Source organism: Ambystoma mexicanum, chromosome 9, assembly GCF_040938575.1.
Source record: "Ambystoma mexicanum isolate Mex_15411 chromosome 9, UKY_AmexF1_1, whole genome shotgun sequence".
Classification (NCBI taxonomy): Eukaryota; Metazoa; Chordata; class Amphibia; order Caudata; family Ambystomatidae; genus Ambystoma; species Ambystoma mexicanum.
This window is the reverse complement of record NC_090931.1, coordinates 1,117,807,640-1,117,827,956: the sequence shown is the minus strand read 5'-3', so window position 1 is coordinate 1,117,827,956 and position 20,317 is coordinate 1,117,807,640. Positions and strand designations below refer to the sequence as shown.

Here is a 20,317-nt window from a genome sequence, read left to right as displayed (position 1 = left end):
GACAACACAGTGGCCATGCATTACTCAACAAAAAAGGGGGCGTAGGGTCACTCCCGTTGTGCAAAGAGGCAATGCAGCTCTGGTTCTGGGCCATCCAACAGGGAATTTCGATCTCGGCAGTTCATCTGGCCGGTGACGAAAATGCAGCGGCGGACGCTCTGAGCAGTCGGAGCACAATCTTGCACGAGAGGGAGTTGGCTCAGGAACTCCTTCAGGAGATCTTCGCCCTTTGGGGAACCCCGCAAGTGGATCTCTTTGCCACCAGTGTCAACCGGAAGTGTGAGCGATTCTGCTCAAGGGAATTTCCTACGAGAGGACCCTTGGACACGTTCATAGTGGATTGGTCATTCCCGCTGCTGTACGCGTTTCCTCCAGTACCCATCATTCCTCAAGTGTTACGGAGGTTCGGTTCCCACATGATCCTCATGGCTCCAGATTGGGCCAGGAGAGCGTGGTACCCGGACCTTCTAGAAATGTCCATCTGCCCTCCACGCCGTCTTCCCTACCGAGAGGATCGGCTCTATCGAGCGTGGTGGGGGAGGGGGCGAAATATGGTTCTCCATCCTGAGGTGAAGACTCTCAACCTTCATTGGAACCTCCCAGATGGCGTGATGGAGGGGTTGCTTTCAGCCAGGCAGTCTGCAACAAAATCCCTGTACCGTTGACGTAAGTTTGCGACTGGTGCAGAGAGCACAATGTTGATCCTTTTCAGTGCTCCATTCCTATGGTTTTGTCTTTCTTACTTTCATTGGCCCACAGGGGCCTTCAATTGGGTACCATTAAGGGTTACCTGGCGGCGCTGTATCTTTAAGCGCTCGTCTGAAGAATGTTCTTACTTTAAGATTCCTTTTGATTTCTTAAAGACTGACTAATGTGCTCCTGCCGTCACTGTTGGGCAGAAACCTGTGCAGTTCCCTTAGGGACCACTGCAAAAAGTTTAAGACTACAGGTGTTAGCAGTAAACCCATTTGCTAGCAGTCTGCATCACCCAGATTTACCTGGTAGCTGTGGCTGAGCAGTCAGACTTCTCTCAAGAAGAGTTAGGCAGTATATAGAGTATACACAATAGGGCTAGAAATACAGTAGCACAAGCAAACACTGACTATAGCTTTGGTATAAAAGTATATAATTATTTATTTAAAAACACACTTGTAAAAATACACTGGCACTAATATGTCAAGCAAGTTCAAACCCAGTCACTAGAAATATATACACCTCCCTAATAAATTATTTGACAAGTCTAGGTTAAGACACCACTTATTTAGCAAAACAGAGGTGAGCGTGTAACCATAGATGGCACTCCAATAATTTGTTTTAAAAAGGGAGAGAAAAGGCAGAAGAGGAAAATCACACAGTACCAACACATTTAAAGAACCACAGCAAGTCAAAGGCAGGGTCTACTGTAGAGCAAAAAGTTCATAGGCCAGGCCCACTCTTGGAGGGAGTAAGGCGTAATGTGCGCAAGATCACATAGTGGAAATGCACTCAAAGTCTTTGCAGGAAAGTCAAAAAAAGGATGGATCAAGTTAGAAAGGTAATGTTAACGGGTCCGAGGTCACCCCAGGGTAGAGAGTCAAGGATTTACGGGACACCTTGGACAGTCTGTTGCAAGGGAGACCAGGCAGGACACAGTGCCTGAAATGGTGAGAAAGCTCCAGCGGGGGCTGTTCCTGGCAGCGGGTGCAAGTCGTGGCTTCCTCCAGGGGAAGAGAAGATCTTGACTTGGAAGAAAGCTGGAGGTCGTTGCACTGCCAGGGAAGAAACCAGCCGCGGAGTTTCCCGGTTAAAAGGTACTACCCTTTTATTCGCAGTAGTGAAGCGTGGCTATCCGGCCACCGGGGTGCTTGGCACGGGCGATTCGACCACGAGACGATCCAGGAGGCAAAAAAAGGCGAACTGGTTGGTCCCACCAGCTCAAAGGGAAGAAGACTCTCCTGGAAGATCATCTTCTCTGTCGTCGGGAAAGTGGTGAGTTTCGTACAGCAGGGCTCCACCGGTGGTGTCATCGTTGTAGATGGCTCAGCTTCTCCCCCCTTCAGATTCTTTAGGTCCTGTGTCGACTTCTCAAGTCCCAGTCCCTAAAGCCCCGCTTTTATGCAGAAAACCCCCATTTATCAGCCTAGCTGTCAATCAAACGTGCTAAGTGGTGAGCCGGGCGGCTCACCCTGGGCCAATCACACAAGAGTGCGACTTGAGTTGCCAAGGCAACTCAGTCCAGGGTGCCTATTTCTCGCCCCCCCTCCCACACATCCTGTAGACCCAGACAGAGTGGCACCACTTTTGAATGGGAAAATCCCATAGGAAATATTCGGGGTAATATTTTGCGTGGTATCCACTGCCACCAGCCAGAAACTCGACAAGGGGGGACTGGACAGTGCCCCCTTGAAAAACAGACCCAGGGGCAATCGAATTGCCCCTACCAGTACTTCCACAATATGATGGTTTGTACTGGTTCTGTTCACAATTTAAGACTAGTAAAGCCGTTGGTGACTTTACATGCCCTAGGAGACGGTAGTCAGTCTCAGGGTATGGAGTCTGTTTGGGGGTCACAATGACACCCCTGTGTTACTGCGCTGAGGGTGCTGTGTAACACACATACCAAAATCAAACGAATCCCTATGGAGTGAAAGACCCCATAGCCCATAAAACACATTACATAGTCAAAGGACATTCTCAAATCATGCTTAAGAGTGGGAGAAAAAAGAATCTCACTCCTAGCAGGAGAAAAAATTAAACCCCAAAAATCCAGCAAAGCTGCTGGGGGGACTCACTAGGTTTGGGAAATTAGCCTTGAATGAGAATTCTCCATAACAGTCCCCTTTCCAGGTGCCGGTTTGGGATTTAAATTTGGTTTCGAAATTTCTCATGGGTGCTCCGTCTGAACCTTTGCACTCTTGTCCTTTGAGGTTATTGGCCTTCAAGACTGTGTTCTTGGTTGCGGTTACTTCCGCTCACAGAGTGAGTGAATTGCAGGCACTTTCCTCTAAGCCACCCTACTGTGTTTCACAAGGACAGGGATGTACTGCGGGTACGTCCTTCCTTTCTGCCTAAGGTAGTATCTGAATTTCATTTGAGTCAGAAGTTGGTTCTCCCATCTCTCTAGCCTCCTCATCCTGGTTAGGAAGAGGAGCGACTCCATCGGTTGGATCCTAGGAGAGCTCTGAGCTTTTACATTTCTACGATGTCCAGGGTCAGATTGGACGATCAACTCTTTGTAGGATATGCTGGACATCGATTGGGCCAGGCTGTTACCCAACAGACCTTGTCCACGTGGATTATCCTCACCATTACGGAGTGTTACCGATTGGCGGGTAAGGACCCTCCTGAAGGGCTGCAAGCTCATTCCACTAGGGGCATGGCTACTTCCACCGCTCTCCAGCGGGGTGTTCCTATTAGGAATATTTGTGATGCTGCTACATTGGCTTCGCTCCACACCTGTGTTTAACATTACTCACTGGATACGATCCATGGTCAGGATATGGCTTTTGGGAAGGAGGTTCTTTATTGCGCAATGTAATTGGGTACTCTAAATTCGTTTCCTTCCTCCATTTACTGGTACTGCTTTGGGAGTCTGTCAAAGATGTGGAATACGTTTGAGGGTCATTCTGTTGACTGGATGTTCCTCCAACGTATTCTATATCGCCCTCCCAGCTTGCTCCTCTGGCGAATTTCCTATGCGATTGCAGCTTCATTTTCCGCAAGGCTATGTGCAGTCAAGCAGGCATGAGACTGGTGCCACACGTTCTGAGGGGGAAAAAACTTAACTGAGGCTACGGGTGCCGTGCGTCCTATTTATAACATCCGGTGACGTCGCCCTTGTCGGTTGCCTTCGAGGGACATCGACCTGACGTCATCAACGCAGGACGCCCTCTGCTGAAACAGTTTCCGAAGTGCACAGCTGTGGACATTACATTTCAAAGATGTGGAATACGTTGGAGGAACATCCAGTCGAAAGAATGTTAACAGTTGGTAAGTAACTTGTTCTTTTGGCCCATCCATTGGTGTCCATTATTTTGTGCTGCTTTGAAAGCTACTTCATTCTCTGCTGATTTTACTCGGTGACGTTTGCATCTTGTTGCCAACACTATTCACCTCGAAGAGACCGAGCTAGCTAGCTGTGTATTCAATTCCTGCCTTTTGCATGTTTCCGGCTGCCGGAAGATCTTTCACTGATCCATTTTCTTTTTCAGTTCCTGAAATTCAGGAGTTGCTCACAACTTTGAACAGTATTGCCACAACATGTTCTGACAAAAACACTTGCACACGAGCACTTTGGGTGATTGCCAAACAAAGCTTTCCTTCAGAAGAAGTGAGGAAGATGGTGAGTCGGCCACCTTTTTGGAGCAAAGCAGCTATAACTTCAACTTAAGTTGTTAATGTCATCTTTTTTCCTTCCCTTAGGTACCCAATATACTTTCTACATTAGAAACTGTACTTAACCGAGGAGATGTTCAATCCATGGTTATTGAATATGAAGCATTAAATATTGTTATACGGTATGTTGTCTGTTTATTTAATCCATATGTGGAACTGTTTGTGGGGTTGGGTTGTTGTATGGCACAGCACAACATGATTAATTCACAGGGGCTTGATTTTTAATGAAAAGGTAAAAATTGCTTGGGCAAGTTCCAGGATTGAGTATTGGGGGCAGGCGGTCCACCAGCAATATCCAAGAAGTGTCTGGACTCCACGCACACCTACAACATTGCAAGGTTCCACATGTTGCTCCTAGCATGAGAAGACCTTGTGTGGGTCGGGTACGGTTTATTTCAAAGCATACTGCTTGTTGATTTTCGATTTAACTTGAATCAGGCTGTTGCGCTCCATGGCAGTATTGAAGCATTTTCAGTGGTAACTGCCTAAAAATCAATGCTGCAAAATCTTTAGTGATTTAAGCACTGCAAGCGGTACTTGAATAAAACTGATATGAGCATAGCAGATCATATTGTCTATCTAGGCTTTCCGCTTTATTCTGCAAGGAAGCCCAGGCTAATTATGGAAAGTCTGCATGGTAAGCTAATCCATCTGACTGCCCAGATGTGCAAGATATGTCAAACTGCGCTTTTACGCTGCAACCTCTTATTAGTTACTATAGGGGCGAAATTATCTCTACATTGCTCTATGGTTTGGGGATTTAAAATCTTCCAGAACAGTTCTCTTTAGATAAATTGGAAGGCTACATATTGTAGCGATCCCTACGTCTTTCTTGCTGTAAACCAATTCCTTTTATTAGGATTGCAAACCTCTGAACAATCCTATTATGTTAAAGGTTCTTGTACAGTGCACTGTCGCCACCTGTGTGATCCCTTGGCGCTCTGGTGAATCTGTGAGGCAAGAGTTGGGGGAGGGGGGGGGCTGTAAATTAGTAGGACTGAGCGGGAGAAAAGAGCAAGAGAGCTGTGATGTGCTGTTGGCAGCTTTAGTTTGGTTTACACCGTTCGCTGAGCTAAGGTGTTATTTGGTTGGTAGCCGTCATGTGGTGAGGTTGTGTGGTTTGTTTTGTTGCGCTGTAGTGAAGTGTGTGCGGTTTGTTGTGCTGTACAGGTATGATTGTTTAGCGTTTGATGTGTGTATGCAGAGGGGTGAGGTGTTTTTTTTTTTGTTGGCGGGGTTGGTTAGTGGTGTCACTATCTAGATGTGAGGCATTCTAATCTTCACAATTCTAGCTCTGTGGTGCAAGGTTAATCTTCGCAGGTCTATCTAGATGGGGTGCAAGGTTAGTCTTCACAATTCTATCTAAATGTGATGCAAGGGTGATCTCCAATTCACTTGCGCCTACGTCCCATCACACTTTTTGCGATATTTCATCCTGCTGGACGGGACCAGAGCACTTTGAAGACTCAAAAATTACTTTGTCGTCCTTTTATTTTCGCGGGGCCATCACGTGTGGCTGTAGCCCCGCCCTTCCGCCTTTTTCTCTGTGTGGTCGAGGTCGATGCACTTGCATCTTGAGGATTTTTGTTTTTCCTCTTGTTGTTCATCTCTTCCTGCTCCGGTCCAGCAGTCGTCATCTCAGTCTATGCTGGAGCATCAGGGTTTTGTGTCCTGTTATTTATGCGAATGTCGTTTCGCAAGGGTAGACCCTCATTCCCTCTGTCTGGAGTGCTTGGGCCCAGAGCATCAGTGGGATTTCAGTCTGTACTGCTACTCGCTATCTGTTCGGGCACTTGCGCGTAGGCTTGTCAGGTGGGAGGACGTGTTCGAACAGCTTCCTCCGGCTCTCCTTCAACAATTCATTGACAAGAAGAGGAATCATCTGGTAAGTACCTAACTATTTAGGGCACCCGGGCCCCTCCTTCCTGGGGTTGTCTGGTGCTGCAAGGAGTCTTAACGGCTCTAACCTTACCAGGGGTCACCCCGCAGGGATTTAACCTGGATACCGGATTAGCCTTCTAGGTTCCCCATCAAGGAGCTAAGGGTACCAGGGTTACCCTCAGTTCCCCCGTTCCAGGACCAGTTCTACCGGGGTAACTCCACAGGATCCATTAAGGGGCTAAATGTACAGAGATTCTTCTCGAGAGTTACCCATAAAAGGGGCTAAAAGTTCTGTTCCTGAGGATCCCCAAATTGGGGCTTAAAAGAGACCCAGCGGATCCAAGGGTACTCATTCAGGGGTTGCCAACACCAGGCTTCAGCCTGAGGTTCCCCTCACAGGGTCTCAACACCATACCAGTCCTGATGAGGGGGCAAAGACTGGCGAAAGCCCACGATTTTCCTGTACCGGCTCTGCCGAGTTTCCCTCAGAGGGCTAAAATTGACTCAAACACTCCTAAAAATCCTGTGGCCAGGATGGCTTCACCATAAGCCTGTGACACAGATCTCCACTGAGTAACAAAATGGCAAACCAACCTACGCAGTATGAGGCAGTCATTTTGTCGGGTCCGGCCTAATTGACAACCATGTCAGGGGGACCGTATATGGGGGTCGAGCTGCCCTTTTTGTTGCCTAGCCTGGATAACGGAAACCCTTTTCGGCTGGCAATCGTCTGGCGCTCGATTTACTCTTCCACACACAGTAGAGCTTCCCCCAACATCCACTCTGCTGCATGTCGTCGATCCAACCAGAGGCAGACCATCATGGCTGCCTGTTTCAAAGGATTCATGGGGATGCAGTCCTTTGGATCGGCCTTTGCCCACTCATCAGCTTAGGCCATACTCCTCAGCTTAGGCCATTCTCGGAGGATGCGTTCTTCGGCAAGTTCCAGGCCCTCATGCATTCGGACCCGATGAAGGCATACTTTAGGGACCTTTACAAGGATATGTACCCTAAGCTTCCCGAACCTCAGCCTGCTCCTCCACCACTACAACAGGCTACAGAAAGGCCTCCTTCACTATTAGCAGGGCCTCCTCCAGTGCCTCCCCTGCCTCCATTACCTACACTTTCTCTGGTGCACCTAACTCCTGTTGCGCAGCCACCTGAGCAAAAAGTGCCTGAAACGCTGTCTGATGGATCAGCCAACAGTTCCTGCCAAAAAGGATGAGGGGCAGTTGGACGACGAACATGAAGACCCACCCCATTCTATCGGAGCGTTTCTTGACAGGGTGTTGGATTTGCTGGAAATTCCAACCCCAGATCTCCCCCCCCACCCCCCCCCCCCCCAACTTTGCAGGAGGGAGCTCTTGTGGGGGCCCTGACCTTTAAAGTCGCAGGAATGCTGGGGTCCATTTTTGCAAAAAGATGTGCTCACAGAATCCTGCACATGAACAAGATTATTAACGGTAGTTATAAGCTCGAGTCATCAGAGGAAATGCCTTCATCCACGGTAGTAGTGGCGGTGGCTACTCTGCAGTCAAAACCTTCCTCTACCACCGCTTCACAGGTGCTGTCTAAAGAAGACCAAATACTCGACGATATCGGCAGGGGGGTTGGGGGGGGGGGGGGAGTCTTAGCCTGATGTAGCTGAAGCCTTGTACTAGCAAACAGAGGTCCTACCTGTGGCAGCCAACCTCAAGTTATGGAAAGAATTTGGAGAATTTCAAGACTGCATCCCTCAGGATAGGCTACAAAACTTCAATGGAGGACCATAACAGACTGGTGGGTTTTATCTGACGCCCTGGTCTGGCTTTTGCCTTCCTCTTCCAGATAACCCACCTTCACAACCTCCTTTACAGCAGACTGGGTATCCTTCTTTCAGGGCCGAGGTGAAAAAGCTCCTAGACCTGAGGCCAGTAGTGTCTCCTTCAGAACAAGGGGATGGATTTTATTCCAGTCTGTTCAGTGCCCAAACCAACCAGGCTGGCCTGCACACTATCCTAGACCTGTCCAACTTCAATATTTCCCTTCCCCAAGACAAACTCCAGATCACGCCCAACCAAATCAGATCCTTCAATCAGAGAGACAATTGGCTCAGCGTGATGGATCTCCAGGATGCATAGCCTCATATGGCCTCAACACTGCAAATTCCTGTTTCTCAGTAGGAACTGAACAGTTCCAATATTGAGTCCTCCCCTTTTGATCTCAGTTCAGCACCACAGGTCTTTACAAAAATGATGGTGGTCATTGCGGCAATCCTCGACACCCAAGGAGTCCACGTCTATCCGCATTTGCAACACGCAACCTCAGATCCCTTTCCAGCTACTGTTCGACTGGGGCGTCTGTAAACTGGCGGAAATCGTCCATGATGGTTTTTCTAGACCTGATCTTCTTAGGTTTTCGCTGGGATACCACCAAAGCTAAAATCTTTCTTACAGAGGATGGCATTACGAACTTGTCACCTGCCGCCTCTTTCGAATGGATTGTGTCATCCAACGTATTACACATATTTGACATGTAATGGCCACAGCTGTGCTACTTGGGAAATAATTCGGCAGAGGGCGTCCTGCGTCGATGGCCCTCGAAGGCCTCTGTCGAGATCGAAGTCACCGGATGCTATGAATAGGACGCACGTCGCCCGTAGCCTCAGTTTTGTTGTTCTGCAAACGTGTTTGCTTCGAGAACTCAGAGCCTCGTGTATTCTTCGTGAATGTCTTAATCTACCCCTCCGACTCCGCCTGTCTGGCTTTAAGACTTGCGGGACTGTCTCAGATGTCGATTACAGACCCGCACCGCATTTGTTTGTGGTGTCTGGGCGAGAATCATGACACCGAATGTGCAAAATGCCAGTCGCTGACTGCGAAAGGCCTTGCGGGAGCGTAAGGGGAAGTTACAGGTAGGTCGGAGTACTAAACCCAGTAAGTCCCAAAAAGCTGCGAAAGGGATGTCCACCGAAGGATTCGAGGGGTGACTTTCCTCGTCGGAAGGAGTCTCGGGGATCTTGATCCCGGAGTGGGTCCTGCCACTCGTCATCCTCGTCTTGGCACTCCCGGAAGCGGCGTCACAGGTCGCCTTCCTCTTCTGAGGATGGCACCACGAGGAAAGTGGCCTGTCCCACTAAGTCCTCGACTCCCGAGGAATGGGGGAGGCCTTCCGGGAGCAGATGCTGATGATTTTCTCATCCCAGAGCACAGTACTGTCTGCGCCTTTGGAAGAAGTTGGCAGGGAACAGTCTCGGTCTGATGCTCGCGCGCCTTCGGGCCCGGATCCTCGGCGTGATAAACATTGGCAACCGTCGAGGTCCCGTTCGGATAAGGCTCCGGTTGATCGCCATAGACGTACTAGGTCCAGGTCTCGGTCTTCGTCCACAGCGAAACCGCAGAAGTCTGGTAAGGGCTCGAAGTCGGCGCCGTGTCCGTCTATGGCTGTCGGCGCTTTGCCTCACTCCAGCCCTCGGAGCAGTCAGTGCCATTGTCGAAGCAGTTGATGCCTACTGGGCCATTTGGCTGGAATTTGCTGGGGGAGGTCCCTGGTACTGTGGTTCCTCCCAAGAAAGGCTAAAGCCAAGACTGGACAGCCTCTTGTCGACTCCAGGCCCACTCATGTGCCTATCCAGTTCTTTGAGTCTCTGGATGATATCTAGGAGAATGAGGAGGAGTTTAACCCTGTTGAGCCTGATGAGGCTCCTGTCTTTTCCAGAGAGTCAGTTGGAGGAGTTACGTCAGTCATTGCATGATGCCAGTGGCCTGGACACTTCTGCAGAGGTGGAGTTTGGCAGGCCTGAGCCTGGGGCTCATGCAGAATCCTCCTATAGGAGATTGATGGCTAGAGTTGGAGTATCTTGGTTTGTCCAGTCCTCCAGAGGCATTTGTTCAGGATGACCTCACTGATATTTTGGATCAAGGTCCGTCCACTGACCCTGTGTTGCTGTTTCATTTGACTTTGCAAAAAAGGGTGGCGGCTACTTGGCAGACTCCAGAGTCTCTTCCGGCGGTTAACAAGTCGTTAACTAAAAAATACCACCCTTCCAGTAGCGACCCGAGCTACCTTTCCTCTCACCCCACTCCCGAGAGTTTGGTGGTTCAGGCGGCATACCCTACCATTCCTCCCGATAGGGATGACCAGTGCTTCGATGGTTGGGCACGCAAGGGGTTTTCTGCAGGGATCATGGCGCTGAAGTCGGCCAAATCCACTTTTAAACACTCTGTGGAATTGTTTCTCAAGCGGCTGATCATATTCCTGAGGGGGAAGAAAGGAATGGGTTCCTTGCTCTTGTGCAAGATGGCAAGGATGCCATGTGTGAATCCTTTCAGTCGGGATTGGACACGGCCGCTGGTGTTAGCCAGTACATGGCTGCGAGCACCGTTATTTGCAGGTTTGCGTGGTTGGGGACGTCTGGTTTTGCTCCGGATGTACAAGCACGTCTTCTGAACATGCCCTTTGATGGCTCGCGTTTGTTTGGCAGTAAGGCTGACGAGGGCCTTCAGAGGTTGCAGACCTCAAAAGCTGCTGCTAAATCTTTGAGCGCAGCTGTGCGTCAACCTCTGCCTTTTCCTCCTTGGACAGCAGTGGAGGGGAGGTTCCTATTGTTACTATTTGGTAGGACGCGAGGAACCACCAGTCAAAGGGGTCAATGTAAAAGTACCCGTGGTGGTCGGAGAAATAGAGGTGCCAAAGCCGCTCAGGCAGCTGCCTCTTTGCCTTCAGGCGCTGCCGCTCCAAACAGCTATGATGCCATGTTCCATTGTTCGCTGGTTGGGGGCAGACTGTCTCAGCATCTCGAAGAATGGCGAGCTATTACTTCGGATGCGTGGGTTCTGGATACAATGGCCCACGGCTACTGCCTTCCCTTCCTAAAGTAGCCTCACAACAATCCACAGGGGTGTCTCTTTGAAGCTTTAGGATCCGCTCCTTGTGCAGGAAATCTTGACCCTGCCTGAGAAAGGTGCTATAGAACTGGTGCCTGTAGCGGAGAGGAACAAGGGATGGTATTCCCCATATTTTTTGATTCCAAAGAAAGACTCTGGATTGAGACCCATCTTGGACTTGCATTGGTTGAACAAACGCCTCAGGAAGGACAAGTTCAAGATGGTCACTCTTTCTTGGGCCCACCAGGCCCTTCGACTTCAGGATTGGTTGGTGTCTCTGGACCTACAGGATGCTTACTTTCATGTGCCGATTCATCCAAAACAGTGTACCTGAGGTTTGCGATTGGCAGCTGAAACTTTCAGTTTCGGGTCCTGCCATTCGGATTGACCTCCGCCCGAGGGTCTTCAGCAAGCTAATGGTGGTGGTGGCAGCGTATCTCAGGCGAGGCAGGATTCATGTATACCCCTACCTGGACGACTGGCAGATCCGTGTGCGTTCTCCCGAGCAAGCGATGGATAGTCTCGGCCTCACCTGCCGCTCCCTCCACAAGCTGGGCTTCTCCCTCAATTTCAAGAAGTCTCATCTGACACCTTCCCAACAGCTCCAGTACATCGGGGCTGTGTTGGACACGTCCTTGGGAAAGTGCTCGCCTCCCAAGGTGAGGGCTCATCACATTGTGCAGATGGTGGACAAATTTCAACATGGCCTGCGTCTTCCGGCTTTAGAATTCTTAGGTTTCTCTGCCTCATGGCATCCTGCATTTTTCTGGTGCCAGAGGCCAGACTGAGGATGAGATCCCTGCAATGGGTCCTCAAGATGCAGTGGTCGCAATTCTCAAGCAAGATGTTCAGATGCCACTGTCTCGCAGGATCTTCTGTGGTGGGAGACCAATGGGAATCTGATGAAGGGGAGCCGTTTTGGCAACCGTGGCCAGAGGTGACATTAGTGATGGACGCTTCCCTCACAGGATGGGGAGCTCATGCCGACTATCTGTCCGCCAGCGGTCGTTGGTCTCCGAGTCCAAACGCCACATCAACCTGTTAGAGCTGAGGTCCATCAGGCTGGCCCTGAACGCTTTTCTGCCATCTGTGCGGGGCAAAAACGTTTCCTGATCATGACATACAACACAGTGGCCATGCCTCAACAAAAAAAGGTGGGGGGGGTAGGGTTACTTCCGTTGTGCAGAGAGGCGATGCAACTCTGGTTCTGGGCAATACAGCAAGGAACATCACTCCCAGCAGTACATCTGGCCGGAGAGGAGAATGCAGCAGCGGACGCTCTGAGCAGGCAGAGCACGGTGTCTCGCGAGTGGGCTCAGGAAGTCCTTCTGGAGATCTTAGCCCTTTGGGGAACCCCACAAGTGGATCTCTTCACGACCAGTGCCAACCGCAAGTGCAAGAGATTCTGCTCAAGGGAATTTCCTCTGCGAGGAGCCTTAGGAGACGCATTTGTCGTGGATTGGTCATTCCCACTTCTGTACGTATTTCCTCCGGTCCCCGTCATTCCTCAAGTCTTAAGGAGGTTGCGGAGGTTCGGATCCTCATTGCTCAAGACTGGGCCAGGAGAGCGTGGTACCCGGACCTTATAGAAATGTCCATCTGCCCTTCCTCTCCTTCTCTCCTCTCCCGCTTGCTATCTGAAAGGTTGAGATAAAAGGATTGGGACCTCCCGGATGACGTGATGGAGGTGTTGCTTGCGGCCGGCAACCAAATCCATGTACCATTGGCGTAAGTTTTGCGACTGGTGCAGAGGACACGATGTCGATCCTTTTCATTGTTCCATTCCCATAGTACTGTCTTTGGCGCACAGGGGTCTTCAAGTAGATACCATTAAAGGTTACCTGCGGCGCTGTCTATTTTCAAGGGCTCGTCGGAACAATGTTCTTATTTTAAGATTCCTTTTGATTTCTCGATTTCTAAAAGGGCTCACTAATGTGTTCCCTCGGTCCCTGTTTCAGGTGCCGGTATGGGATCTGAATTTGGCCTTGAAATTCTTGATGGGTGCTCCGTTTCAACCCTTGCACTCTTGTCCTTTTGAGACTGTTGTCTTTCAAGACTGTTTTCTTGCGAGCGGTTACATCAGCTCGCAGAGTGAGTGAATTGCAGGCACTTTCACCTAAGCTACCCTTCACTGTGTTCCACAAGGATAGGGTTGTACTAAGGGTACGTCCTTTTTTCGTACCTAAGGTAGTGTCCGAGTTTCATTTAAGTCAGTGGTACTTCCTGCTTTCTATCCTCCTTACCAGGAAGAGGTGGAGGAGGAAGAGGAAGAGGAGCCACTCCATAGGTTGGACTCTAGGAGAGCTCTGAGCTTTTATATTTCTAAGATGTCCAGGGTCAGAGTGGACTATCAACTCTTTGTGGGGGACGCTGGACACCGATTGGGCCAGGCTGCTACCAAACAGACCATATCCAGGTGGATTATCCTCCCCATTACTGAATGTTACAGATTGGTGTGCAAGGACCCTCCTGAGGGGTTGCGGGCTCACCCCACTAGGGGCGTGGCTACTTCCACAGCCCTACAGCAGGGAGTTCCTATTAGAAATTGTGACGTAGCGACATGGGCTTCTATCCACACCTTTGTCAAACATTACTCCCTGGATATGCTCCATGGTCAAGATATGGCTTTTGGTAAAGCTGTTCTTTATTCTGCCATCTGATTGGGTATTCTAAATTCTTCTCCCGCCTCCATTTACTGGTACCGCTTTGGGAGTCTGTCAAAGATGTGTGATATGTTGGCGACAATCCATACGAAGAACAAGTTACTAACTGGTAACGTTCTTTCGACTGAATGTTCTGCCAACGTATTCCACATCGCCCTCCCGGTCTGCCCCTCTGGAGAATTTCCTATGCAATTGCAGCTTGCGTTCCCTCAAGGCTATGTGCAGTCAAGCAGGCGTTGTGTACGAGCAGGTCACACGTTATGGAGGAAAAACATAAACTGAGGCTACGGGTGCCGTGCGTCCTATTTATAACATCTGGTGACGTTGCCTTCGAGGGACATCGACCCGATGCCATCGACGCAGGACGCCCTCTGCCGAAAAATTTCCCAAGTACAGAGCTGTGGACATTACATGTCAAAGATGTGGAATACGTTGGAGGAACATCCAGTCGAAAGAATGTTACCAGTTGGTAAGTAACTTGTTCTTCTCACCTCGGCCCACAAGTCAGCCTGGTGGTTCCAGAGACTTCTGGGCCTCATGGCCTCGCGTGTTTTGGCTTTCTCTTGCGAGGCTATAGATGAGGCGCACACAACTAATGCTACGGACCACTTGGTCTGTAGCTTCAGACCCGGACTCTCAATTGAAAACAATCCCATCATCCATGCTGACGGATCTCCATTGGTGGTCGACTCCTACCAACCTTTCAGTGGGAGCCTCCTTTCAGGAACCTTTACCACAAGTTGCACTAACGACTGACGACTCCTGGGCCTTGGGGGACCACGTTGGATCACTTGGAGGTCTTTGACTTGAGGACACCTTGAGACAGGAAGTCTTGTATCAACTACCTTTAACTCCTGGCGTTGAAAGCTTTTCGGCCTTCCCTTGTCAGCAAGAGTGACAATACACGCATACAATTTGGTGGATATGTTCTATGTGAACAAATGGTACCAGGGCTACCTCACTTGTCAATCTAGGCATCCACATTTGGAAATGGGCAGTGAAGAACAAGATCTGGCTACAGACAGTGCACATTCTGGGGTGTAACAATATTGCAGTGGATTCCCTAAGCCGCCAGAGGCGAACCACGAGTGGGAGATCGATTGTTCTTTTCCACCTTTCCGCACAGTGGGGCACGCCGATGGTGGACCTGCTCGCAACGGCAGCCAACCGGAAGCTTCTGAGCTATGCCTCCAGGCACAGACTCTGCATCTTCCCTGGGGGATGCGCTCCAGATTCCATGGGACATGCTAGCATATACCTTTCCTCCTCTGCCATTGATTAATCGATCGCTTTGGAAACTCAGCAGTGCCAACAATTGCACTCTGCTGCTCATAGCTCCTTGGTGGCTAGCCAGGTTCTTGTTCACAGAACTTCAGCAGCTGTCCATACGCAGTCCGATCAGTTTGCTGCAGATCCCCAATCTTCTGCACCAGAGCAATCCAGTTTGGCATCTCTCTCCACAATCCTTCAGCTTAGCAGCAGGGTCCCTGAGTTCAAATCCTCAGTGCAGTTTAGTCTCAATTCGGGCGGCAGGCAAACCTTCAACAAGAGCCCAGTACAGAAGCAAATCGCTTTGATCCTGTTACTGGTGCCTTGCCATGCTTCTTTTGACTGTGTCCTGTGTTTCATCTAGCCGCCACGGGCATCCACGTTTTGTCATGCAGAACTTGGGGCATACCTTAGCACAGATACGTGCTCTTTCGCTCTTACAAACCCAATAAATAAGAGATTTTGCTGGGCTTCATCTTTTTCCTCTGGTCAAGCCATCTGATCCTAAATGGGGATCTCCATGTGGTACTCACTGCTCTGCCACAAACCCTTTGTGCCACTAGCCACTGTAGAACTACAGTTTCTCACCTGGAAAGTGACCTTCTTGATAGCGGTTACATGGCCAGAAGAATAAGTGAACTGCAAGCTCTGTCTGAGTATCCTTTCTTGGTTTTTCATAAGGACAAGGTAATGCTTCGCATCCATCCTTTCTTTCAAAAATTGTTTTGAGTTTCCTGTCAACCAAACCATTTCCTTGCCGGTTTTCTGTCCAAAACCAGCTTCAGATGCAGAAAGAGTCCTCCATAACTTGGACGCTAGGAGAGCACTTAAGTTTTACTTGCAGAGAACAAGCAACCTCGGAGGATCTTCTCAAATCTTTTACCTTTGGGAATCCAAAAGGAACTCCTTCCTCCAAGGCTCCCATCTCGCGTTGGGTTGCTTCGTGTATCTCAGAAGCTTATACAGTACAAGGCCTGCATGCTCCTAAAGGCATCCAGGTACATCAAGTGCGAGGTAAAGCAGCGGCTGTAGCTTTTCAAAAACATGCCATGGGAGACAATTAGCAACATGGTCTTCAGCTTCTGCTTTCTGTGAGCACTATTGCCTTGATCTCGGCTCCAGGGCTGATGCCGAGTTTTGCCAGGCAGTGCTCAAAACCCCTTTGCTGTAAATCATTTCCATCCACCCATTTTATAGGTCCATGCTTGGGAATCTCCCAAGTATGGAAGAAAGGGGACGGGACATGGGAGTATAACAAAGTTACTCACCTTAGTCACTAACTTTAATCCTAGTCCCCTTTCCTCCATATGCCCGCCTGCATTACCCCCTAAAAAGATTCCTCTATTTGCTCATTTGTCCTTGGACTTTTGCAATAGAAAAGGACTGAAGGGCGATGCGCTGGTTGGGGCTCAGGAAGGCAGGGCTACAGCCATGCATGATGGCCCCGCGTAAACGTAGGACAAAGTATTTTTGATGCTTCAAAGTGCTCCGGTTCCGTCCTGCCGGACAGAATGTCCCAAAATCATGGAGGAAAAAAGACACGACTTGGGAGTAAGGTAGTCACTACGGTGAGTAACTTTGCTAAAATGTGACGCATGCTAATCTTCACAATTATATCTAGATGTGGCTCAAGGCTAGTCCACGCAACCCTACTCAAAACTGTCCGAATGTGAACTGTGGCCTACTAACACAAATAGGCTAGATGCAAAATATGGCTAAGTAACCCAGTTAAGCTGGATGCAAAATATGGTCCCCTTACTCAGCGACGCAGATTCAACATGACTACCTTTACAATTGGGTTAAATGCACACCTTAGCTTATTAGGATAAATGGGCTAAATGCCTGAGGAAGTAAGATATTGGGTAATAAGAGTGGGGTAGTTAAAGAAGTGCATGTCATGGTCATGAATGTCAGGGGCACAGGCATGCAGGGGTCTCATGCATAGGATACATGGGTGGACACTGGCCTGGCACCTTTGGCGCCAGGCTCATGAACAAAAGTAAAACATCCATTTAACACCAAAGCTTTTATTATGGACATAGCACTTCAGATGCATTAACCTTGAATATTCCATTAATTAAGCAGGATGCATTAACCTCAAATTCTATCCATTAAGCAGCCCCAAGTGCATTCTTGTGTGGCTGCTAATGGATTGCCTTTGCACGTGCTCGCTCTAGGAGTGGCAGGGTGTGGCTGGTAAGCTAGCCCTAATGGGCGTGCCCACGATCACAGCTATATAAGCTGCCCCTCTCCTCAAGACAGATGCTTCGCATTATTCTGCACTTGCAAGCAGCGTAACTCTTGCCGTCGCCTGAGGTCAAACTTACCTTTGAAGATCCTGCTTCCTGGACAGCCTGCTTCCTGCCAGCATACTTACCAACCGGGGGAAGCTGTTCTTATCTGTACATTTCTTCGGCGAATCAAGTATTCATCTTTACACTTTCCGGAACGCTGAAATCTTCATCTTGGCACCACAGCACGACACGCCTCATCGCCGACAGCAGCGCCTGCAAGGAAAAACAGAAGACACGGTTAGACATCGGAAAAAGTCAGTTTAAGGTTGCGCTTCGCCATACTTCGTGCTTTTCCTTAAACCATCACTTACCTGCTGTCGAACATTGCGGTATCATCCATCTTCCATTCGGCCGCGTCTCGCAGCTGCTTTGAGGCCACATTTCCATCTAAGGGAAGAAAACAGAAGAGACATTATTGAGGGCATAAATAGGAGCAACATATAAAGACATTAAACAGACTTACCAATCATAAGGAGAAGCATAGTCGCAGCTTGACTGGAATAATCCTTATCCGGGATCAGTGAAGGAACTAGATCCCATTTGACGCGCCCCTGCTAGAAGTAGCAGGACGGAGAGTTTATCTTCCATAATTCACAGGTGAGCTTTATGGGCTGGCGTATGCTCACTGAAACTGTACTTTGGGGTGAAGGGTTCGAGAGGTACTACAAGCACAGATTGACGCACTCACACACTTATCTCCACGCAGGAGCAGTATCACCACCTACCACCGCTCGCAGCTTTTCTACTGAGGGAGAGGCCTGAAGGGGGTGATTCAAGTTCATGGAGGGCTGCAACCGTGCCCCAACGCCTTTGCAGAGACCAGGTGAGCGTAACCATGCAGTAAGGCTGGACCTCATACCTACACTTAACTTAGCAGTCTCTGCTTGTTGATGGCTGCAGGTTTCCCAGGCTAGCGAACACAGGCAACCGGACTGGAGCTGCTTCTTGGTGAGCTGCCCTTTGCATCGAGGCCCTTAGCAGAGGACTGACGGGCAGAGGCTGTCCTGGGAGGGGTGTCAAAATGGTCTGCTTGACTGAAACGGGGGGGCGTGGCGGGGGGAGGAAACAAAAGAAAGCTACTGGCAAAAACGGGCGAGGGAAGGGGAGAGGCCCCAGAGAAAAGGCAGCAGCAAGGGGGCGAAAGGAAAACTAAAGCTAAAAGAAATGCATGCTAGAAACCATATTAAATTCTGTAAAAGATCACGTGTACTGAAATTCATTGAGGACACCACCATATTCCAGAAAAACGGTCCCTTTGTCTCCTTATGGTAGTACAAATAGATGTTGACTGGTCAGGTTGTTCCTTCCGGATTCCTCTGGCATAACAAATCCTTCTCACATTTGCAATGGACCCCTCTGTCCTAGTGCCTTCTGCCATGGCCCATTGCTTAGCTCTTACACAGAGCTTTCCAATGAGATCTGCCAGATATCTATGCCCAGTAAAGGGTTGGAGATACTGCAAATACTATGTTGCAATGTTGTGGCACTTCCATCCCACTCTCACGCCTCAAATGTCCTTTCAATGTCGGATTTCTTCCATTCACCTTTCTGCAGCACACTCTTTATGTGAGGGGTTGTTGCACCCAGCTTTGTTGGGGAAGTTTGGTTATGCACACAACCTTTTTGTCTTGTAAGCTCCTTCTGCACCTAACGATACCACACATGTACCACCAACTTTAGGCTGTCTGTTCTGGAGAGCTCATCTGTTAGCTATGTACTCTATGAAGCCTGTTGCTCAGACTAGGTCACATTTGATCCTGCCAGTGGCAAGTGAAAACTGTGGCCACCCCACAACACTCAGCCATGTCCATTCTGCAGGATACTAAGCTACACAGCCATCCTTTGTTAAGTCGTAGATTCTTACATATGTAATATTTCGGTCATGGCTGAAAAATTAAAGACCAATTAATTGGAAGTGATTAAGTCCTCTCTTTTGCATACAGGCCTAAAGGGTTACTCTTGAGACTGTTTAACACCCACATATAATCCACTGTGGCCAAATGGGCTCTTCAAACCCCATCGTAAAACAATGTGGAATCTTTGTTCCACATGGCCTCATCAGCTCAATCTCAACTTGGGCTCACTACCAGATACTAAACTGCAGTATAATGCTGTGTGGACAGGTTCTCTCGATTTGTTTTCTGTCAATGAGCGCCACTGACCCAAGCTAGATAGCGGGGCTTCCCTTCCAGTTTCTCTGGCTGTCCTAGTGGTGGTGGCTTCAGTCAAGGCCAACTCTTAGGAAGCCGAGCAGAGTGGTTCAAGATACAGTGTTAACACATGACCACACAGGTATATTAATAAAATAAGAATGCATGTTCTGTGAAAGTAAAAGGATCTGCTGATTACCCATTAACTTGTTTAAATTAAAATGGCTTTTTAAATTTGAGAAATGTGCCTGCTGTTTCAGTTGTCTGCATCGGTGTATGAAATGGAAAGATCACACTTTTTCTTGAGATGAGAATTTGAGAGGTCCAGTACGATGCAAGAGTAGTACATAGTGCTTCATCCCGGCGGGAACGCTTTCACTTGCCTTATTCAAAAGGCTCCTTTTCTCCTACTGGTCACTCTAGTCTGCCACATGTTCTCAATCCACATCTACCTGGGACATGCCCATCTCACAGGATACACTGTGCAAATCAGTACATAAATAGATTAACATTCCAGAGTTCATATGAGCGGTGAGAAGTAGCCAATTAGAAACTAATCTAGACTATGGATCACATTCTAAACCGAAATTCCCCATACTCGAGATGTAAAAATCAAAATAAGATAAAACTCTCATTATTGAATTGCTTTCGAGGTTCGTTCGATCTGTGAATAAATGACTACCATGAGAAAATAGGAATAATATTTTACTTCATAATGGGGACCTAGTCAAACCCTTACTCAAAACAATTCTATTATTCATGCGACTTGCACATCCTATAACCTATTTGGTGTGAAGAGTAACTTGATTGTCAAGATCAAA

At 48.9% G+C, this 20,317-nt stretch overlaps 1 protein-coding gene across 2 annotated transcripts in view; it reads left to right on the top strand.

The window, feature by feature from the left end:
- Positions 1–20,317, top strand: part of RIF1 (replication timing regulatory factor 1) — a 1,074,525-nt gene that overhangs the window by 124,162 nt on the left and 930,046 nt on the right. For both annotated transcript variants that reach the window (XM_069616488.1, XM_069616487.1), the window contains exons 4-5: positions 4,191–4,321; positions 4,402–4,496. In XM_069616488.1, the coding sequence (XP_069472589.1) occupies positions 4,191–4,321; positions 4,402–4,496 (226 nt within the window). The remainder of the gene's footprint in view (positions 1–4,190; positions 4,322–4,401; positions 4,497–20,317) is intronic.